The sequence below is a fragment of the Trachypithecus francoisi genome, unplaced genomic scaffold, assembly GCF_009764315.1.
Source record: "Trachypithecus francoisi isolate TF-2019V2 unplaced genomic scaffold, Tfra_2.0 Lachesis_group15, whole genome shotgun sequence".
Taxonomy (NCBI): domain Eukaryota; kingdom Metazoa; phylum Chordata; class Mammalia; order Primates; family Cercopithecidae; genus Trachypithecus; species Trachypithecus francoisi.
The window spans coordinates 111,840,511-111,861,820 of record NW_022681460.1 but is presented as its reverse complement, the minus strand read 5'-3'; the positions used below and the strand labels follow the sequence as shown (position 1 = coordinate 111,861,820).

The 21,310-nt window shown below is 48.6% G+C and overlaps 1 protein-coding gene across 2 annotated transcripts; it reads right to left on the bottom strand.

Moving 5' to 3' along the window:
* Nucleotides 1-6,614: 6,614 nt before the first annotated feature.
* On the bottom strand, nucleotides 6,615-20,781 carry MEFV (MEFV innate immuity regulator, pyrin). Of its 2 annotated transcripts, XM_033235991.1 has the most exons (10): nucleotides 20,425-20,781; nucleotides 18,287-18,928; nucleotides 13,642-13,991; nucleotides 13,121-13,216; nucleotides 11,551-11,781; nucleotides 11,060-11,082; nucleotides 9,058-9,173; nucleotides 8,836-8,868; nucleotides 8,436-8,468; nucleotides 6,615-8,270 (listed from the first exon to the last, which is right to left on the bottom strand). In XM_033235991.1, the coding sequence occupies exons 1-10, from the start codon at nucleotides 20,699-20,701 to the stop codon at nucleotides 7,717-7,719; spliced, it is 2,355 nt and encodes a 784-aa protein (XP_033091882.1). In that variant the 5' UTR covers nucleotides 20,702-20,781; the 3' UTR covers nucleotides 6,615-7,716. The 2 variants fall into 2 exon arrangements, with proteins under 2 accessions (XP_033091882.1, XP_033091883.1); XM_033235992.1 differs by lacking the exon at nucleotides 13,121-13,216 and having other exon boundaries at nucleotides 7,162-8,270.
* Between the last annotated feature and the right edge of the window lie 529 nt (nucleotides 20,782-21,310).

Here is a 21,310-nt window from a genome sequence, read left to right as displayed (position 1 = left end):
TCGGTTCGTTCGCCAGTGAGGCATTGATCAGGGTTGGGACAACTTGTGGGCAGGTGTGGCCTTATTTCTCGATGTAACACCAGCCTCCAGAAAGTTGACAAAAGTAAAAATATAAATGAATACTTCTTAAAGTTAATTACAGCTGACTAATCGTTTAACGATGGCTTAAAATATGTCACAAAGAAACGAGTATGAAAACTGTGTGGCACCAAGACATTCTAGAAAAATAAGGAATATCTGCCTTTTCAGATCAAAATTTACTAAAAAGGCTCCTTAATCAAAGCAGTATGATTTGAACTATGAGGCAAAACAGATAACTGAGATGTCTTGAAGTAAAATATAAACCTGTGTGATTGTATTTTTTAAGAACTTTTTCTTGACTCTGTTAACAAACAAGAAATAGACTGGAAGATAGTTGTAAAGATTAGCTACACAAAGGATTAGACATTCCCAAGACGAAATGCACCCTGCCAACTGACAAAAAGCAAAGGCAATGAGGAGCTCTTCCCGAGAGGAGGAAACCTAATTGGTCATTAACATTTGAAAAGATGCTTAACCACACTACTAGTCAAGATTATCACTTTTAAAGGGACCAACATTTTTCACCTATCAAACAACGAAGGTGGAGAAATAGGCACTCCTTTTACTGGTAGTATGGTGTGTGAAGTCATCTTGTAATATATACTAAAATTAAAAGTACACATATGTACTCTTTGACCTTCACAATCTCATCTGTGAATCTGATGTCTACAAATTTCTTGTAGAATTCTTTATAGTGACAAAAACTAGAAATGACATGCATGTTCATACGTAAGGAAATGAGTAAATTGGTGCATTCATACTCTGGAAATTATCCAGCTATGAAAAAGAATGGATTGGAACTATAGGTACACCTTGGAGGGATGGCCATATTACATGAAAAAGTTTCAGAGCTACATATATCATGCATAATTATATTTTTGGAACAAACAAAACACCTATGTATGTTTGTGTTCAGGGATACACATTAGACTATTAAAATGGTTACTCATGGGATGGCCAGGCGCAGTGGCTCATGCCTGTAATCCCAGCACTTTGGGAGGCCAGAGGTGGGCTGATCACTGGAGGTTAGGCGTTCGAGACCAGCCTGGTCAACATGGGGAAACCCCATCTCTACTAAAAATACAAAAATTAGCCAGGCGTGGTGGCAGGCACCTATAATCTCATCTACTTGGGAGGAGGCTGAGACACAGAACTGCTTGAACCCAGGAGGTGGAGGTGGAGGTTATAGTGAGCCAAGATTGCACCACTGCACTCCAGCCTGAACAACAGGCGCACCAGCCTGGGCGACAGAGTAGTAAGACTCCGTCTCAAAATAAATAAATAAAATAAAAATAAAATAGTTACTCATAGGAAGGGAGTGGAAATGGAGAAAAAGGGGAGATTACACTTTTTTTTTTTATTGTGTCACTTCATTTAATGAGCACATGTCAATTTGGTAACTAAAGATAATAAAACCTTAAAAAAAAAGAACAATAGGCTGGGCGTGGTGGCTCATCCTAGCACTTTTGGAGGCCGAGGTGGGCAGATCATCTGAGGTCAGGAGTTCCAGACCAGCCTAACATAGTGAAACCCCATCTCTATTAAAAAATACAAAATTAGGCCGGGCGCGGTGGCTCAAGCCTGTAATCCCAGCACTTTGGGAGGCCCAGACGGGCGGATCACGAGGTCAGGAGATCGAGACCATCCTGGCTAATACGGTGAAACCCCGTCTCTACTAAAAAATACAAAAAAACTAGCCGGGCGACGAGGCGGGCGCCTGTAGTCCCAGCTACTCGGGAGGCTGAGACAGGAGAATGGCGTGAACCCGGGAGGCGGAGCTTGCAGTGAGCTGAGAGCCGGCCACCGCACTCCAGCCTGGGCGGCAGAGCAAGACTCCGTCTCAAAAAAAAAAAAAAAAAAAAAATTAGCTGGGCGTGGTGGTGCATGCCTATAATTCCAGCTACTCAGGAGGCTGAGACAGGAGAATCGTTTGAACCTTTGAGGCGGAGGTTGCAGTGAGCTGAGATTGTGCCACTGCACTCCAGCCTAGGTGACAGAGCGAGACTCCATCTCGGGGGCGGGAGGAGTGGGGGAAGAAAAAAGAACGATAAAGATTTTTTTTAATTTAATTTGATGGAAAAAAAGAGCGGTAAAGATTTTTTAAAACAATTGGATGGAATCCTGTTTTCAGAATCTAATCCGTAAAATAAATGACATAAATGGATTTGAAATGATACCATAAATTAAGGGTGTAAACAATATATATCTCTATAAATGCCTTTTAACATGAAAAGATGGCTACCATCACATACAATTAAAGAAATGAAATTTAAAATAATAATTACAAAAATAATATTCAGAATTCTGAAAGCAAATTAATACAATTATTTAAGAGGGCAATATGGCACTTCCTATTTTAAGAAGTAAACTTTGGCCGGGCGCAGTGGCTCAAGCCTGTAATCCCAGCACTTTGGGAGGCCGAGACGGGTGGATCACGAGGTCAGGAGATCGACACCATCCTGGCTAACACGGTGAAACCCCGTCTCTACTAAAAAATACAAAAAATTAGCCGGGTGTGGTGGCGGCGCCTGTAGTCCCAGCTACTCGGGAGGCTGGGGCAGGAGAATGGTGTGAACCCGGGAGGCAGAGCTTGCAGTGAGCTGAGATCCGGCCACTGCACTCCCAGCCTGGGCAACAGAGTGAGACTCCGTCTCAAAAAAAAAAAAAGTAAACTTCAGGCCGGGCACGCTGTAATCCTAGCACTTTGGGAGGCCGAGGCGGGCGGATCACGAGGTAAGGAGATCGAGACCATCCTGCCTAAAGCGGTGAAACCCCATCTCTACTAAAAATACAAAAATTAGCTGGGTAGGCCGGGCGCGGTGGCTCAAGCCTGTAATCCCAGCACTTTGGGAGGCAGAGGCGGGTGGATCACGAGGTCAGGAGATCGAGACCCTCCTGGCTAACACGGTGAAACCCCGTCTCTACTAAAAATACAAAAAACTAGCCGGGCGCGGTGGCGGGCGCCTGTAGTCCCAGCTACTCGGAGGCTGAGGCGGGAGAATGGCGGGAACCCAGGAGGCGGAGCTTGCAGTGAACCGAGATCCCGCCACTGCACTCCAGCCTGGGCGATAGACAGAGCAAGACTCCATCTCAAAAAAAAAAAAAAAAAAATTAGCTGGGTATAGAGATACGCACCTGTAATCCCAGCTACTCGGGAGGCTGAGGCAGGAGAATCTCTTGAACCAGGGAGTTGGAGGTTGCAGTGAGCCAAGATTGTGCCACTGCACTCCAGCTTGGGTGACAGAGGGAGACTCCATCTCCAAAAAAAGGTTAAATCATGATATGTTCATACAGTGGAAGCCAACGGACCCATTAAAAAGAGATAAATTAAGTGAAAAGGCAAGTTATAAAACAGTATGTATAATAAGTCGTTTTAAAAATAAAATATTAGGCTCTTTTTTTTTGAGATGGAGTCTTGCTCTGTTGCCCAGGTTGGAGTGCAGTGACATGGTCTCAGCCCACTGCAACCTCCACCTCCTGGGTTCAAGCAATTCTTTTGCCTCAGCCTCCTGAGTAGCTGGGACTACAGGCGTGTGCCACCACACCCGGCTAATTTTTGTGTTTTTAGTAGAGACGGGGTTTCACCATGTTGGCCAGGATGGTCTCAATCTCCTGACTTCGTGATCTACCCACCTCGGCCTCGCAAAGTGTTAGGATTACAGGTGTGAGCCACCGCGCCCAGCCTAGGCTTTTTTTTTTTTTTAACTGGAGGAATATACAATAACAAAAATTAACAGTTGCTTTCCAGAAATGTTGGCCAGGGGGCAGGAAAAAAAAAAGAGAGAGAGAGAGTTAATATTGGTTGTCTCTCAGGAGTAGGATTAGAGGGAATTTGTCACTTTTTATGTTTTATAAATCCATGCATTTTCAAATAACGAGTGTTCCTTTTGTAGTTGAAAAAAATGAACTATTTGAAAGGTGAGTTAATTTAGTATCTGATCATCTAGGAGTAAAACTAAGCGAAGAAAGAATTTCCTATTTAAAAGATCTTGAATGCAAATCAGAACCAAATGAGATACCACTTCACACACACTAGAAATACTATAATAAAAAATACCATAAAAGTGTTATTGGTGAGGATGTGGAGGAAATGCAACCCTCCTATATTGCTAGTGGGAATATAAAATGGTCCAGCTACTCTGGAAAACAGTTTGGCAGTTTTTTTTTTTGAGACAGAGTTTCCCTCTGTCACCCAGACTGGAGTGCAGTGGCGTGATCTCGGCAATTCTTTTGCTTCAGCCTCCTGAGTAGCTGGGACTACAGGCGTGTGCCTGATCTCGGCTTACTGCAAGCTCCGCCTCCCGGGTTCACGATATTCTCCTGCCTCAGCCTCCCGAGTATCTGGACTACAGGTGCCCACCACCACGCCTGGCTAATTTTTTTGTATTTTTAGTAGAGACGGGGTTTCACCATGTTAGCCAGGATGGTCTCGATCTCCTGACCGTGTGATCCGCCTGCCTCGGCCTCCCAAAGTGCTGGGATTACAGGCATAAGCCACCGCGCCTGGCCAGCAGTTTCTTAACATACTTACCATGTGAACAAGCAGTTCAATTTCAAGGTATAAACTCAAAAGAAATGGAAATGTGTGTTCACACAAAAACATGTTCACACTAGCCTAAAAGTGGAAACAACCCAATGTCCCCTAAGTGATGAATGCATGAACAAGAATGATATATACATGTAATCATATAATGGATTATTTAGTGATAAAGGATAAAGCATTGACACATACTACAACATGGATGAACCATGAAAACATACTAAGCAAAAGAAGCCAGTCACAAAAAAAACACATATTGTATGATTCCACTTATGTCCAGAATAGGCAAATCCATAGAGACAGAAAGTAGCTTAGTGGTTTGCATGCTCTGGGGAATGGGGGAGAATGGGGAGTGACTGCTAATACATATGACAAAATGTTCTAGAATTGGATAGTGGTGATATTTATACACACAATGCATATAATAAGAAACACTGAATTTTCCACTTTAAAAGGATGCATTTTATGGTATAGATTTAGAGCTCCATAAAACAACCACTAGGCAGGGAAATTTCATCCGACAGATTCAAATGTGTACTATCTAAAACATCTATGTTTTTGTTTTCCTTTTTTTTTTGAGACAGGGTCTTGCTCTGCTGCTGATAGTGCAGTGGCACAATCTCGGCTCACTGCAGCCTCTGCCTCCAAATCTCAAGCAATTCTCCTGCCTCAGCTTCCCGAGCAGTTGGGACTACAGGTGCTGACCACCATGCCTGGCTAATAATTTTTATTTTTTGGTAGAGACGAGGTTTTGCCATGTTGCCCAGGCTGGTTTCGAACTCCTGGATGCAAGCGATCTGCCCACCTCCGGCTCCCAAACTGTTGGGATTGCAGGTGTGAGCCACCACACCCAGCCTAAAACGTGTATGAAGAAGTACAGCAAACAACAACAAAAAAAAGTTCAATATGTAGATTCCAAATAGCAAGTATTCAGAGGAACTGTACAATTTCCATAGAATGAAGCAAAAAGCAGAAAGTCACATGGAAAAATTCACAGCCTCCTTAACAGGTAATGAAATAAAACAGAAGTAAGGCCTCATTATATCCCTATTAAATTAGCAAAAAAAAAAAAAAAAAATTTAAATGGTGGTCATCGCTTTGGGCATGAAATATTTTAAAAATATTTGCAAAGGATGGGTGGCAGCCTGTAGCAAGCATTATCAGATATTTCACATTCAGGAACCATTTTAGGAATAACACAGGAGAAAAAATACGTATATGGTGAGGTGGGTAGAAAATATACACAGATATTCATGAAAAGCTTATAACAAGGGAGAATTGAGAGTAATACATGACCCACCATAGGGAACAGCTAAGCCGTAGGTCATGTGAACTCTCCTAGGATGTGGATTACTCTTGTAGAATAAAACTCCTTGAGGAAAGCACAGCAAGTTTACCTCCTCTCATCATAGCCATGGAGTATCTGAGTCCAATCTAGACTCTAGTAGTGAAAACAGAGGAGCTGGCATAGAAGTTTGGAATTTAATGTTCATTTGATTTTGTTCTTCTTACATCCAGCTTTTTTTGGAGACAGGGACTCACTCTGTTGCCCAGGCTGGATTGCAGTGGTCCATTCTCAGTTCACTGCTGCAGCCTCGATCTCCTGGGCTCAAGCCATCCTCCCACCCCCATCCCTATGACTAATTTTTGTATTTTTTGTAGAGACGGGTTTTTACCGCATTGCCCAGGCTGGTCTCGAATCCCTGGGCTCAGGCGGTCCACCTGTCTTTGCCTCCCAAAATGCTGAGATTACAGGTGTGAGTCACCATGCCCGGCCCCTTTACATCTCTTTAAATGAAGGACAATGCACGGGATGTGTGTGAAGTAGAACCTAATATTCCACAACCCAAGATTTTCCCATACAAACCAAGACAGAATAATCTGACACTTGGAATACATGCCAAATGTTTTTCCATACAGTAGTCCCATCTGCTTCATGAAATACAGCCGGGAAATGGGATTCCACAGTGATTGAGTGACAAATGCAAATGACCAGATTTTCTAAATTTTTTATTTATGAGGCCCAGTCAATTCTCTCAAGAATCATGGCCAGGCATGGTGGCTTATGCCTATAATCCCTGCACTTTGGGAGGGTGAGGTGGGTGGGTCATCTGACGTCAGGAGTTTGAGACCAGCCTGGTCAACGTGATGAAACCTCATGTCTACTAAAAATGCAAAAAATTAGCCAGGCATGGTGGCAGGCGTCTATAATCCCAGCTACTTGGGAGGCCGAGGCAGGAGAATCTCTTGAACCCGGGAGACGGAGGTTGCAGTGAGCCAGGATTGCGCCACTGCACTCCAGCCTGGGCAACAAGAGCAAAACTTCATCTCAAAAAAAAAAAAAAAAAAAAAAAGGTGGGGTGGCTCATGCCTATAATCCCAGCACTTTGAGAGGCCAAGGCGGGTGGATCACCTGAGGTCAGGAGTTCGAGACCAGCCTGGCTAACATGGTGAAACCCCCATCTCTACTAAAAATACAAGAAAACTACCTATTGTGGTGGCATGTGCCTGTAATCCCAGCTACTCAGGAGGCTGAGGCAGGAGGATCACTTGAACCTGGGAGGTGGAGGTTGCAGTGAGCTGAGATAGTGCCACTGCACTCTAGCCTGGGCGACAAAGCAAGATCCCGTCTCAAAAAAAAAAAATCATAGTTCATTAATCCGGATACACAAATACTTCTATCCCAATCCAGTCTGCTTGTGTTTCTCTAGACTTCCCATGTCCTCAAGACAGAAGCAGAGAGAACCAGGAGACATGTCCTTGCCGTGGGGTTCTGAGGGAAAATGAGGGCCAAATCTTCTGTTCAGGAGCACCTGAGAGTACCATTCACCAGGGATGGATTATGCAACGACCCTGGACTTCCTCCTCTGAAATCCATGGTGTGTCATCAGTACACTTCTTCACCAGATTTACTAATACGTTCGTTCCTAACTTAGCTCTGCTATAATCGGGTAGGCTCCATGGGCACAGTAACTATTTTGTTATTCGTTGCATTTCCTATAGCAGCTGGCACCCAGGTGGCATTCCGTGACTGTTGAGTATGTGAATGCAAGATACAAGGCCAGAAGCTGGAGGAGAGATGCAGTATTGGGCATTCAGTCAGGCCCCTGACCACCCACTGGACAGATAGTCAGAGGAGCTGTGTTCTTCCCTCCATCATGTGTCCCAGGGCTGAAGATAGGTTGAAGGGGCTCAGAGAAACAGCAGCTGGTGAATGTATAGATGCAGGATTTGGCTGTCACGTTGTAAAAGGAAATGCTTCCAACTCTGTAGTCCACAAAGATGCCCACACGCTTGGGAGGCACCTTTATTAGCAGGCGGGTTGGGGGAACACTGGATGCCTGGTACTCATTTTCCTTCATCATTATCACCACCCAGTAGCCATTCTCTGGCGACAGAGTCATGTTCCCTTTCCTGCTTATGGATGCCTTGCAGGCTCCCAGGATCCACGCTGTCTTGTCTCCGACCTCCACCTCCCAGTAATGGTGGCCGGAGAGGAAGCTCGGAGAGCCCAGAACAACGATGCAGCTGTCAAATCTTTGCGGGCCATCAGGCAGCCTCTCCCGCTTGTTTCCAAGTCTAACACTCTTCAGATCATCAGAGACGACGAGGTTGGGGTAAGCGGTTTCTGCATCCAGAATCACATTAACTGCAAAGAAAATTTGAATACCTAGCTAGGGGCCCATGGGCAACATCCCTACAGGGTTATCCCCACCTGCAGGAAACAGGGACAGGGCAGTTATTCTCGAACGTGGTGGGGGAGAGCATAGGGATCCAGCAGGCCAGGGCCACTTGCCTTGATCTGGGCACTTACCGGCATGTGCCTGAGCGCCAATCAGCTCTGGAACTACAGAGAAAATGAGATAGGGAAAAAAGTCCTGAGCGTTCGTATTCAGAGGGGCTAAATTACAATGTCCCGACAACAAGGAAAGACAGGGAACCCCCTGCTTAGGGCCCTGCATGCTATGTTGGGTATAATCCTGTTCCTCCCAGGAACCCAGGTCATGTTGGGGACTGTGGTCTAATGAGTCAACTCAGCCAATGAGTCATGCAGTCATGCACAGAGCCTGGGGGGCCTGCCATGACCTTTCTCCTGCCTTTGCTCCAGGTGTTTTTGGGTTTTTTTGTCTTCTAAATAGGGCCCCTCAAGTCAACAGCACAAGGAAACACTGCAACAATCCCAGGCCAGCACACACCATTACCGCTGGACTCACCATCGAACATTTCCATTTCTGAACGCAGGGTTTCTAAAATGTGGGAAAGGGAACAGAGAGAAGCTGGAGTTAGGTCCCTCAGCCAGGGACAGATGGAAGAGAGGTTGAAGGCAGGTCAGCAAGACCAGGGGAGGAGGAGGAGGGAAGTGAGGGGCCCTGAGCTATGTGAATCTTAGGGAGGAAGCAAGCATGCACCTCCAATCCTCTCCCAAGCCCATCTACCTAAGAAGTACTTTGCGCTCTTCTCCACAAACTCTGACTTCTGGTGGAGCACTTGGATCTTCTGTTTCATCTCTTGAGGAGTGGTCCACCGTTCAGGGACAGGCACTGTCTTAGCCCTAGAGACAAAAGACTGTTGACCAGAAAGGGCTGGAACGAGGGGATGGCCCAAGTACCCGTGAGCTGGAAATGATCTACATTCTCCACAGGGCACACCTAGCCCAGCCTGAGCTACACAAAGAAAAGTCTTCCCTGGATTCAGAGGTCTAAATATTGGTCCTCAACTTTGGCCACAGATTGTCATGTACTGGGGCGCTTTAAAGACATGGATATCAAAACCACAAGGAGTTTTCAGAATGGACTTAAAATGACATTGATATTATCTACCAGAATTATCTATGTCAAATTGATTATACATCCCTTTCTTTCTATTGAAATAAAAATGGTAATTAATGAAAAAGAAACAGAATAAAATACCCCTTCACATCCATTAGGATGCTATTATAAAAACAGCAACAACAGGAGAAAATAGGCCAGGTATGGTAGCTCATGCCTGTAATCCTAGCACTTCAGGAGGCCAAGGCAGCTGGATCACTTGAGCCCAGGAGTTCAAGTCCAGCCTGGGCAACATGGCAAAACCCTGTCTCTATTAAAAATATAAAAAAGTAGCTGGAAGTGGTAGCACATGCCTGTAGTCCCAGCTACTCAGGAGGCTGAGGTAGGAGAATCACCTGAGCCCAGGAAGTTGAGCCTGCAGTGATCCGTGACTGTGCCACTGCTCTCCAGCTTGAGTGATGGGAATGAGACCTTGTCTCAGGAAGAAAAGAGAGAGAGAGAGAGAGAGAGAAATGGCTGGGCGCAGTGGCCCCACGTCTGTAATTCCAGCGCTTTGGGAGGCCAAGTCGGGTGGATCACTTGAGGTCAGAAGTTTGAGAACAGCCTGGGTAACATGGTGAAACCCTGTCTCTACCAAAAAAATTAGCTGGGCATGGTGGCGCGCTCCTGTAGTCCCAGCTACTAGGGAGGCTGAGGTGGGAGAATGCCTTGAACCTGGGAGGCAGAGGTTGTAGTGAGCCATAGATGACGCCACTGCACTCCAACCTGGATGACAGAGTAAGGCTCTGTCTCCAAAAAAACGAAAGAGAGAGAGAGAAACAAGAAAATAAGTGATGGCAAAGATGTGGAGAAACTGGAGCCCTTGTGAACTGCTGGTGGAAATGGGAAGCAATGCAGCCCCTGTGGGAATCAGGATGGTGGTTCCTCAAAAAAAATTAAACACAGAATGACCACATGGTCCCGCAATTCCACTTCTGGGTATGTACCCAAAATAACTGAAAGCAGGGTCTCAAGTAGATATTTGTATGTCCATGTTCATAGCAACATTATTCACAAACCAAAAGTTAGAAAAAGTCCCAATGTCCATGAGTGGATAAACGAAATGTAGTATGAACACACAATTGACTACTATTCAGCCATAAAAAGAAAATAAATTCTGATACACGTTACAACATGGATGAAGCCTGAGGACATTATGCTAAGTGAAGAAGCCAGCCACAAAAGGACATCAGGATTTTGTAAAGCTCCCAGGTGATTTTAAGGCTTAGCCTCTTCCTGTCCCTTCCCTCCCCTTCCTGTTGGGCTCAACCCAGCTTCACTCCAAACAAACTTCCCAAGGCCACCAGTAGGCCTGAAGGGGCAGTTTTCATAAGGTGAATTGCACGGGACACAATGCACTCGGAAAGTTTCTTAGGGAGCCTCCATCTTAGGATGGGCTGAATTCACCCTTCCCAGTCTGCAGCTCCACACCTGGTCAGCCTCCCTGCTGACCAGATCCCCTTCTCCCTACGCAAATCCAGAGGCTTTGGGAACCTGCAGAAAAAGGGAGGAGTCTGGAATCACAGACCCCAGTGTTGGGAACATCTCCCTCCCAGGTCCCTTCTGGGACTGTCTCCCCCAAATGCTTCCTGCAAGACACCCCAGGGTACACCATAGGACCTTGCTGTACCTGTGCAAGATGTCTCCGATGTCCTAGGAGAGAAAAGAAGGAAACTGTCCATTATCAGGCTCCTAGAGGCTGTGCTGATACGTGGCCTCTACTCCTAGGCTCCTGGACTTTTAGCTCCCCCCTGCACTTACCAGGGCTCCCTGCCCTAGGGTGTCAGGGGAAGTGGAGCACCCTTCTTCAATTCTAATTCTAACCACAGAGATTCAGGCATCCCAGGTGGCGAGGCCTGCAATGGAATGACCCTCAAGCCCTGCTGATCCCTTCTGGGAAATGGCAGGGATCCCCTGGATGCTGGGCCACCCTGGGCTCCTGAGAGACCTGGTCAAAGGGGTCTGGGCACAAGAGGCATTGTGGGTCACCAAGACCAAGTCCTATCCTAGGCCTTAGGGGCTTCACCCACTGGTTCCCGCACAGCTGATGGCAGAGCTGGGAGTCTGAGGCATCCTGATGGGCACAGGGGACCCAAGAAAGCCAGGTCCAGGCACACCCACCTGCAGAAGCTCCCATTCCGACTGGCACTGCTTGGCCTCCAGTTCCCCAATCAGCGTGTCAAGCAGGGCGATGTCCTGGGATATGCGGGTGTCATATGCCTTCCTGATCTGCCCAACCATCTGGCCCACATTCTCCAGCGAGGCCATAAAGACATGCTCTTGCTGCTCCAGAAAGTGGTACACCTGCTGCAGCTTCCTCTGCATCCGCTGCTTCAGCGCTTCAGTTTGTTCCTGGGGAGCAGAGGACAGGGAGGTATGGGGATCTGTGCTTTGGGTGGACGTGTATGTCCAGGAACCCCCAGAGGCTCACCTCCTGGAGGTGGATAAAAGGTGGGCTTATGCTGCCTCTTCGAGGCCTAGATTCCAGAGCAGAGGGCAATACTGTCTGGAACCTTCCAGAACAGACTGAGCATGGCTGGGACTAGCTCTGGGAAAATGTCCTCAAACCTGGTGTTAAGGTTTAACTGTGTCCCCTCCAAAATTTACATGTTGAAGTCCTAACCCCCAGTACTCAGAATGTGATCTTATTTGGAGATAGAGTTCTTGCAGATGTAATTAGTTAAGATGTGGTCCTACTGGAGTTGGGTGGGTCCCTAATCCAATATAAATGTTGTTTTATAAAATGGGGAAATTTGGGCTGGGTGCAATGGCTCATGTCTGTAATCCTAGCATTTTAGGAGGCCGAGGCAGGTGGATCACCTGAGGTCAGGAGTCTCAGGCTGCTCTCACAAGCCTGGCCAACATGGGGAAACCCTGTCTCTACTAAAAATACAAAAATTAGCCGGGCACGGTGACAAGCGCCTGTAATTCTAGCCACTCAGGAGGCTGAGGCAGGAGAATTGCTTGAACCTGGGAGGTGGAGGTTGGAGCGAGCCAAGATTGTGCCACTGGACTCCAGCCTGGGCAACAGAGTGAGACTCCACCTTGGGAAAAAAAAAAAAACAGAGGAGAATTTTAAAGTTAAAAGTGTTCTTGGCCGGTCGCGATGGCTCATGTCTGTAATCCCAGTACTTTGGGAGGCCAAGGTGGGCGGATTATGAGGTCAGGAGTTCGAGAACAGCCTGACCAACATGGTGAAACCCCATCTCTACTAAAATTACAAAAAATAGCCGGGCATAGTGGTGGGCGCCTGTAGTCCCAGCTACCCAGCAGACTGAAGCAGGAGAATCGCTTAAACCCGGGAGGCAGAGGTGCAGTGAGCCAAGATCATGCCACTGCACCTGGGTGGCAGAGCGAGACTCCGTCTCAAAAAAAAAAAAATGTGGCGTTCTCCTCCCCTTTCCTCAATCCCATCTTCCTGCGACAGTCACCGGCATAGGTTGCTGTATACTATCTTCTGGTGAGTATGAGAAAGCATGACAGGATCCTCAGAGGTGACCCCTGCCTGCTGGGGGTGGTCTCCCTCTACAGGGATGAGTTCACCCTTGGCTGCTGGTTACCCCTCTGCACCCTGAGAGGAGGTGGCCATCCCTGCTGCCCTGTGAACCACAGCAGAATCTCGGGGACCCCTGCTCACTCTTCTCACCCTCCTCCCAGGGAAGGATGGACCACCGGCCACGACTGTCCTTACCAGAAAGTTCACTGCCTTCCCCTCCCCATAGGATCGCTGCTCCTCCCCTGATTTTCTCAGCTTCTTCAGATGCTCCAGCTGCTTCTGAATTTGCTTCTGGAAAAACAGCACTTGTTGAAAAGCTTGAATTTGGCTCCTGCCATCTTTAGCTGGTGCCAATTCTGGAAGGGAACATCTCCTTCTGGTAGCAAGGCTGAGGGTGTTGCTGCCAGCAGCATGGGAGGGGTGCTCAGAAAAGAGGAGGGAGGAATGGCTGCATCGCCAAAGGCAGCAGAGCTGAGAGGCACTTCCTCTGGGCTTCTGGATTTAGCTATACCTGAAACTAGCTCCCCCTGGATCTCTGAGCAACATAAACCTGTAACTCCCCTCTTTGCTGGACTGGTTTATATTGTGTTCTAGCCATTTCCAGCCCAGGAATGCTGGCTAATGCACCAACATCCCAGAGTTGTTGGGAAAATGAAGCAAGGCCCAGTGTGTCCAAGTGCCTGGCAGAGAAGGGCCCACAGGCAGGGAGTGCCTACCTTGTGTTCCAGGGCAGCCTCCTCAATGGGGCGTACCCGGTGGCCTCGATGCTCCTGACTCAGACTGCAGATGAGGCAGATGGGCTCACGGTGATCCTCACAGAAGAGCAGCTGGACCTGCTTCATGTGGCGCTTACACTGTGGAAGGGGCTGGGGGCTTAGACTTCCCATGCTCTTCCTTTCATGGAAGGCCTGGCACCGGGGGCAGTCAGGTGAGCGGCTGCCTGAGGCCTGGGGGTGCCCAGAGGCTGCCTCGGGGCAGCTGCAGGAATCACGCACACAGATAGCGCCAACAGGGTCTCCTTCCTGGGCGTGGCAACGGGGACTCGCAGCCTTGTCTGGTGGCCTTCCTGGGGACATGCAGTGGAAAAATCCCCTGAATGGCAAACCCAAGTTGTTTACACAGGGGTATCACAAAGCACAGCAGAAACAGCCCTTGCCTGAGACCTGTGAGTTCTTGGTTAGACTGCCCACTTCCTAGCTTGTCCTCCTCCGACTTCCATCCAGTGAGGCAGCAAACAGGCCACTGGGCCTGAGAGCTAAGGGCTAGACCTCAGACGTTCCTGAGACTTGGAATTCTTGGGCATTTATCCTAAAGACAGATCCATGGCCTTGTGCTATTCCTCCTGCACAGACATGGATCTAGCAGGTGATGCCAAGGAAAGAGACATTCTGACCAGTGTTCCTTTGCCACTTGAACCCATCCCTGGCTGCCCATAACGTGAGTGGAGGCTCCCAGGGGATGGTGACTTGTGTGCCTCGCCCCCAGCTGGATCCCAGCCCCTAGCAGAGTACCCGGCAAATGTAAGCATTTGGAAAACTAGTATTGAATGAAGGAATAAATAGACCACTGCTCACATCTGAGTTCAATAACCATTCAATAAAAGCAAAAAAGGGGCTGTGTGGTGGCTCATGCCTATAATCCCAGCGCTTTGGGAGGCCGAGGTGGGAGGATTGCCTAAGCTCAGGAGTTTGAGACCACCCTGGGCAACATGGCAAGAGCCCATCTCTACAAAAAATTAAAAAATTAGCCAGGTATGGTGGTGCACACCTCTAATCCCATCTACTTGGGAGGCTGAGACAGGAAGATTGCTTGAACCTAGGAGGTCGACGCTGCAGTGAGCTAGGACTGCACCACTGCACTCCAGCCTGGGCAACAGAGTGAGATGCTGTCTTAAAAGAAAAAGCACAGAAGGGGGGCATTATAGGGCTAAAGAGTGGAACTCATGAAGACATAACAGTTATGAATAGCTCTACCCCAAGACTCTAATTGCAACTTCATAAGCAGACATGCCAGGAGATACAAGAAGAAACAGAAACACATGGCCAAGCGCAGTGGCTCACACCTGTAATCCCAGGACTTTGGGAGGCTGAGGCAGGTGGATCATGAGGTCAGGAGTTCAAGACCACCCTGGCCAAGATGGTGACAACCTGTCTCTACTAAAAATACAAAAATTAGCCAGGCGTGGTGGTGGGCACCTGTAATCACAGCTACTTGGGAAGCTAAGGCAGGAGAATTGCTTGAACCTGGGAGACGGAGTTTGCAGTGAGCCGAGATCACGCCACTGCTCTCCAGTCTTGGTGACCAAGTGAGACTCCATCTCAAAAAAAAAAAAAAAAAAAGATATAGAAACACACTCAATCCTTTAGCCCCTCCTACCTCCTTACCTCACGGTGTCCCAGAAATTCATAGCACATCTGTAAATGAGACTGCTAGTAGCCACCAGAAGTTATTCTTCCTCCTTCTTTCATGATAGAATTAATTGTCCACAGGACTGCTTCCCTTCTTCCCATTGCCCCCCAAATGCTCTGCATTTCTCAGCCTCCTTTGCAGTTAGGTGTGGCTGTTTGACCATAATATGACCAAAGGGATGTAAATGGAGGGATCTACAAGCAGCTTCTAGAAATTTCTAAAGCCTTCCCTAAGGGATACTATTCCCCTCTGTTCCTCCATCTTGCTGCCTGGCATGAGGACGTCACCTTCTGAGAGCACGAGCTTGAGGACAAACTTGGTGGAGCAGAGCAACAGCAAGATCCCAGGGTCCCGGCCCACGGATCTGCCTGGGACTGCCTGTGTATTATTTATGTGAAGGAGGCACAAACTTCTTTTCTGTTGAGGTTACTGTTATTTGGGTGTTTCTATTATTCACAACCAAACATAATTTTAATGACTACCTCAGCAGTAGATAATTAGAACGTTAGCCAATAGGCTTTCCTTTCTGTTCAGGAAAGGCAAATGGTAGAATCTCAACCCCATTATGACACATTGCTGTGAGGTTATTGTGAGAGGCAGTATTTTTAACCAGTCTTCCCCAGATTTTCTTCCTGGTGTCCACAAAGCCCTTGGATTCTAAAGATGGACTTCAGAGTGTCCAAGAACTACCTGAAATTTGATGTGACATTTGTGAAGCTGTGCATATATGCATTTTTCAGGGTCTAAGCCTGCACCAGATTAACAAACTGGCCCCAGGAGGGACCCAGGAATCCCAATTATAGAAATACAGTGGGGATCCGGTGCAGTGGCTCACACCTATAATCCCAGCAGTTTGGGAGGCAAAGATGGGAGGATTGTTTGAGATCAGGAGTTCGAGACCAGTCTGGGCAACATAGCGAGACCCCATATCTAAAAATATATATATATAATAAAAATTAAAAAAAATACAGTGGGGATAAAAGAAAATTAGGGGGGAAGTACTTTAGTACTTTTCAGGTCACTATTCCTAAGGATGCTAGGTTTTCCAGATCCCAGGGTCCTTTCTCACCAGAAGACCCAGGGACTTCTGGATTTGAAGGCTTATGCAGCACACCATGTCCTGTTCCCTCCCAGGTCTCAGGGGTCCCTGGACCCCCAAATTTTTTTTTTTTTTTTTTTTTTAGACAGAGTTTTGCTTTTGTTGCCCAGGTTGGAGTGCAATGGCGTGATCTCGGCTCACTGCAACCTCTGCCTCCTGGGTTCAAGTAATTCTCCTGCCTCAGCCTCCTGAGTAGCTGGGATTATGGACACCCGCCCCTACGCCCGGAAAATTTAGAATTTTTAGTAGAGATGGGGTTTCACCATGTTGGCAGGCTGGTCTCGAACTCCTGACCTCAGGTGATCCGCCCCCATTGGCCTCCCAAAGTGCTGGGATTACAGGCATGAGCCACCGCACCTGGCCTGGACCCCCAGTTCTATTTTTCCTCTTTGAATGCTGTGATTTCTCCTCTCCAGCCAACAATGTATTAGAAAGTGTGTTCCATAGGCTGGGTGTAGTGGCTCACACCTGTAATCCTATCACTTTTAGAGGCTAAGGCAGGTAGATTGCTTAAGCCCAGGAGTTCAAAACCAGCCTGGGCAACATAGCGAGCCCTCCTCTCTACAAAAAATACAAAAAAAAAAAAAAAATTAACCAGTGTGGTGGTGAGCACCTATAGTTCCAGCTACTCGGAAGGCTGAGGTGGGAGGATCGCTTGAGCCCAGGAGGTTGTGGGTGCAGTAAGCTGTGATCACACTACTGCACTCCAGCATGGGAGACAGACTGAGACTCTGTCTCAAAAAAAAAAAAAAAAAACTGGTGGCATTTTTCTTTCACAGTTTTTCTCTGGTCTCTTTACCTATAGGGACAGCTGCTTTAAAAAATCTAGATGGCCTGGAGCCGCCTGATCCCTTGCCAAAAACCAGAGGAAGTTAAGATCAGAGCAAAACCAGTGCAAACTGGAACAGGTAACTTCCAGTTACCTTTAGATCATTTACACATCATTGTAAGGCTAACGGCCCCTCCCCTAAAAGAAGATGGCCATGCGATGTAGGAAAAAGCACGCTGGGGACAGCGCCTTCATGTATGGAATCCTGCCCTGGACCTGCTTACCTACCTCCCTTCCCCTCCTGGGACTCTAAAATCCCCCTGCCTCCCATCCCTGGCAAGCAGGTGCCTGCAGAGGTGAGCTCCCCTTCTCTATTCTTTGGCCACTGAATAAAACCTGACTGCCTTTTTCAATTGGACATTCTTTCTTTTTTTTCCCCCGCAAAACGTTTAAGAGACAGGGTCTTGTTGTGTTGCCCAGGCTGGAGTGCAGTGCCGCACAACCTCAGCTCACTGAGGCCTGGAACTCCCTGGCTCAAGCAATCCTCCTGCCTCAGCTTCTCGAGTAGCTAGAATTACAGGCGTGTGCCACCACACCCAGCTAATTTTTTTTTTTTAGTTTTGTAGAAGTGGAATCTCGCTACGTTGCTCAGGCTGGAGTGCATTGGCATGATCTCAGCTCACTGTAGCCTGGAACTCCCCCTGCTCAAGTGAGCCCGAGCAGCTGGGACTACAGGCGTGTGCCACTATTGTATTTTTTGTAGAGATGGGGTCTCACTGTGTTGCCTAGGCTAGTATGGAACTCCTGGGGTCAAGAGATCCTCCCGTGCAGGCCACTCAAAGCTCTGGGATTACAGGCGTGAGCTATGGCGCCCTGTCCAACCTTTGGGTTTTTATTTTTTAAATTTTATTTATAGACATGGCGGGGGTCTCACTATGTTCACCAGACTGGTCTCAAATTCTTGGCCTCAGCAATCCTCCCGCCCTGGCCTCCCAAAGCGCTGGGATTACAAGCGTGAGCTATCGTGCCCGACCAGCTGTTCTTTCTTTGCAGCCGATATAAAGTAGGAAAGAACACAATTTACCGGTGACCGAATGTTCTGGATTCCCAGGGCCTTCCTCCAGGTCCGCAGACGCCCCTCCAGCCGGAGTGCGCCTTGCCTGGGCGGCTGTTGCCGAGTCCGGATTCGCAGCTGTCGTTTCCTCTACGGTCAGGAGAGTTTCTGGATTTGGGGGCGCCTTCTCCCCTGTGGAAATGGTGAGCTCAAGGCTTTTAGGCCGCTTCTTTCCCGAGGGCAGGCACACTTCGAAGAGCCTGCACTCCTTCCGCCCCGGCGCGCCCCCCGCCAGCCCCTGCAGCCTCCCCGCGGAGCTGGAGTTCCTGCGCAGGAGGACCTCGGCCTGGCCCCGCTCTGGCGCCCTGCAGGGGCCGGGGCTTCTCCCGCCCGGCAGGGCCGGGCTCCGGGTCCGAGGCTTGCCCAGCGCGTCCAGGCCCTCCGAGGCTTTTTCTCTGCGTTTGCTCAAGGGCTTCCTCGACAGCCCCCTCCCGGCCTCGGGCTGGCTGTACCGCAGGCTGGCAGCCCAGTCCCCGCACGACCGAGGGCCGTTCCCCTCCTTTCCCTCCTTCCCCTCGGGGTGGTCTGGAGTCTTCAGGCTCCCGGGCTTGTTCTCCTCCAGGTAGCTGGACGCTGCGGAATCGTCTGTGCCATTTTCTTGTGTGGAATATTCTGGAAAGACAACCAGCTGCAGTCATGAAGCTGTCCCATGTTTAGGGCCCAAGATTCAGGGGAGAGGAGAGAGAATCCCCATGGATATTAAAGTTTAGAAATGGAGGAAAAAACGGGCCGGCCATGGTGGCTCATGCCTGTATTCCCAGCACTCTGGGAGGTTGAGGTGGGAGGATCACCTGAGGTCAGGAGTTCAAGACCAGCAGGGTGAAACCCCATCTCTACTAAAAATACAAAAATAAGCTGACCGTGGTGGCATATGCCTGTAATCCTAGCTTCTCAGGAGGCCAAATTGGGAGGATTATTTGAGGTCAGGAGTTCGAGACCAGCCTGGCCAAATGGCAAAACCACGTTCCTACTAAAAATACGAAACTTAGCCAGACATGGTGGTGTGCACCTGTAGTCCCAGCTACTCTGGAGGCTGAGGCATGAGAATCGCTTGAGCCTGGGATGTGGAGGTTGCAGTGAGCTGAGATCGCGCCACTGCTCTCCAGCCTGAGTGACAAAGCGAGACTCCATCTCAAAAACAAAAGTTCAGGACTTCCTAGACAACGGCAGTCAATTACCATTCAGTAAGAACATGCTTGATGTTGCAATATATTTCTCTCTCTCATTTTATTTTTTGAGACAGGATCTTGCTCTGTGGCCCTGATGTGATCTCGGCTCACTGCAACCTCTGCCTCCCAGGCTCAAGCGATCCTCTCACCTCAGCCTGTTTTCTGTTTTTTCAATAGCTGAGAATACAGGTGTGTGCCACCACGCCTGGCTCATTTTTTTGTATTTTTGGTAGAGACAGGGTTTCACCATGTTGGCCAGGCTGGTCTCGAACTCCTGAGCTCTAGCAATCTACCCACTTTAGCCTCCCAGAGTGCTGAGACTATAAGTGTGAGCCACCATGTATTTCTCAAATAATACTTTTCAAACGTTTTAAGCAGGACAACTGTTTCAAATAAGATCTTATACAGGTCAGCAAAACCCAGATTATACGTTTCAAAAATAAAAATAAGCCAGGCACAGTGGTCCATGCCTGAAATCCCAGCACTTTGGGAGGCTGAGGCGGGAGGATCACTTGAGGTCAGGAGTTTGAGACCAGCCTGGCCAACATGGTAAACAGCACTGAGAAGATTCTATACCAACCCCGTTCATATGATTGCATAGCAATCCCTTTTTGCTAACCTAGAGATGTTTGTCTGACATGAGTGTTAATCATAAATGAAGTGAAGAAATCTCAAAGAACAGGTGCTCCAGCTCCTGCCTTTCCTGACCCTGACCTGCTTCTTCAAAAACCCATTGGGAGCCTTAAGGAAGTTTACTAACCCAGTGCCAAAAGCCAGAGTGAAGGAAGGGACGTTCCTGAACTAAAGTCACCTGGATCTTGGTAGACCTGAGACTCCCAACCCCCAAGTCAGAGTGAGCTGCTCTGAGCTCCTGGTCCCTTTTCCCACAAAGCAACCAGCCCTCAGCGCTGGGTGAGGAGGCGGCCTGGGCCCGCTTACCCTGAATGGTTGCCCTGTGGAGCTCCTCAGCCAGCAGGCGCTGGTTGATGGCCCGCAGGACCTGCAGGGTCAGCTGCACAGCGTAGTCTTCCCCGTAGTAGGTGACCAGCAGACTGGCCATCTTCACTGGCCTGGCTCTCTGGATCTGGCTCCGGGGGATCCTGGAGTGCTCCTTCTCCACACTGGTGTTCTGCAGCTTGAACTTGAACTTCTCAAAGTCATAGGGCACCAGCTCCTCCAGGGTGGACAGCAGATGGTCACTAGGGGTCTTAGCCATGGCGCTGAGCAGGAGAGGCTGGAGCCAGCTGTCTGGCTTCGGGCAGGAGAAGAAGCCTCTACCTTGGTGAGGAAGAAAAGGCAGGTTGTGAAATAGCGGAAAAGGCACAGGAAATGCTCTGTGTCTTGGTGGGAACTGAGACTAAGGGTAAGGGTGTGTCCATGCTGGCTGTGTTCTCTTACAGGCTCAGAGGATTTTCCAGCTGGGAGGGCTCAGTGCCTTGGCAGACATGTGTCCCCACACCCCTCCCAAACCCTGGACCTCATCTCCACACTAGACCACAGACAGGTAGGCAAGTCTGCAAGGGAAGGTCTGGGATTGGATTCCAGACACTCCCTCCAATCTCCCTTCCTGCCAGGATCTGGGGCTAGCAGAGCAGGTGAGTGGGAACAGAGAGGACTATGCTGAGGGCCAGCCCCGCTGGTCAACTGTTCTCCTCTAGACTCCAGGTTTCACAGTCCCTCCAGAGCCAATGGCATGGGATGGGGGAAGGGGTGGGCAGTGAATACAGCCCTGTGAGCTTTGCCTTTCCTGGCCCAAGAAGGCAAGTGAGGCCAGAAGGGCACTGCCAGGGGATAACTCTTGCCACGCCATCACCCCTGTTGATCC